The sequence below is a fragment of the Caretta caretta genome, chromosome 1 (genome assembly GCF_965140235.1).
Source record: "Caretta caretta isolate rCarCar2 chromosome 1, rCarCar1.hap1, whole genome shotgun sequence".
Lineage (NCBI taxonomy): Eukaryota > Metazoa > Chordata > Testudines > Cheloniidae > Caretta > Caretta caretta.
This window is the reverse complement of record NC_134206.1, coordinates 6,972,518-6,973,986: the sequence shown is the minus strand read 5'-3', so window position 1 is coordinate 6,973,986 and position 1,469 is coordinate 6,972,518. Positions and strand designations below refer to the sequence as shown.

Here is a 1,469-nt window from a genome sequence, read left to right as displayed (position 1 = left end):
TAAGTTTCATTCACAAAACTTGGTAGTGTAGACAAGCCCTTTGTAAATGCTGCTGACTGTCTTGTTCTCCATCCCCCAGTGAGCTGTCCTCCCTCACCAGCCCCTCTCCCATTGCTCCAGACCTTAAACACTATCTGAACCTCTCTCTACAGACTGGAGATCAGTAGCTCATGTCTTCTCAGATGTAAGGGTCCAGCAAGGAATAGGTGGACCATGTTTCTCATCTCCCAGGTCAGCAGTATGAGAGCCAGCATTGACCTTTCACTTAACGAACACCCTGATTATCCTCCCACGAAAGTGTCTGCTTTTCACACTGTACACGATTGGGTTCATCAGGGGCGGGATGAGCAGGTAGATGTAGCCCAGGACAATCTGTAGTAAGGGAGAAGAGCCCTTCCCCAATCTGTGTGTCAAAGACAAGGCGATCTCTGGTGTGTAGAAGAGCAGGATGGCACAGAGGTGGGAGACGCAGGTGTTCAGGGCCCTGAAGCCCTCCGTGTGGGATGCAACACTCAGCACCGTTTTGAGGATCATCAGATAAGAGAGGAAGATGAGCAGTGAATCTAACCCATCCATGGAAATGGTAAGAAACAAGCCATAGATGTAGTTGACTGTGATATCCGAACAAGCCAGCTTCATGACATCCTGGTGCAGGCAGTAGGAATGGGAGAGGACATTGACTCGACAGTATTGGAACCGTTTCAGGAGAAAGGGGAATGGGAATGATACGGCCACCCCTCTTAGCACACATACCAGTCCCATCTTGAATATTCTCGGCAGGGTTAAGATGGAAGCATATCTCAGTGGGTTAGAGATTGCGACAAAGCGGTCAAATGCCATCAGCAAGAGTATGGAGGATTCAATCATTGCAAATGAGTGGATGAAGAACAGCTGGGCAAAACAGGCATCGAGGCTGATCTCCCTAGAGTTAAACAAATATATACCCAGTATTGTCGGCATGGTGGATATCAATAAGCCAAGATCTGTGATGGCCAACATGGAAAGTAAAATGTACATGGGCTCATGGAGGCTTGGATCTGTTTTTATAATGAACAGAATGGTTGAATTTCCCAATATTGAAAAAACATAAATGAAGCAGAAGGGGATAGAGATCCAGAGATGGACCTCTTCCTGCCCAGGTATCCCGGTGAGAAGGAATATTGCAGAGTTGAGTTTGGTGTCATTGACAGCTGACATAATGTACACGGCAGGTCCCAAGAGTTTTGGACTTTCCTTCCTGAAAGGAAAAAGAACAGGTGACAAGGTGATATTTAATGAGATATCATTCTGCTCTCTGTGCAATTCTAGAGACTCCCTGGAGCTCAAGGAAGATCAACAAAAACATAGTCTTGGATTTACGCCACGGATAAGAAGATTGGCACTGCCAGACTGGACCTGCAGTCCATCTAGCTCAGTATCCAGTGACCAGTTCTCGATGCTTCAGTGGAAGGTGGAAGAAGCCCTATAAT

The 1,469-nt window shown here is 46.7% G+C and overlaps 1 protein-coding gene across 1 annotated transcript; it reads right to left on the bottom strand.

Moving 5' to 3' along the window:
* Nucleotides 1–261: 261 nt before the first annotated feature.
* On the bottom strand, nt 262–1,197 carry LOC125644806 (olfactory receptor 51G2-like). Its single transcript, XM_048869375.2, has one exon. It carries the CDS (start codon nt 1,195–1,197, stop codon nt 262–264), a length of 936 nt encoding a protein of 311 aa, XP_048725332.2.
* Nucleotides 1,198–1,469: the final 272 nt, after the last annotated feature.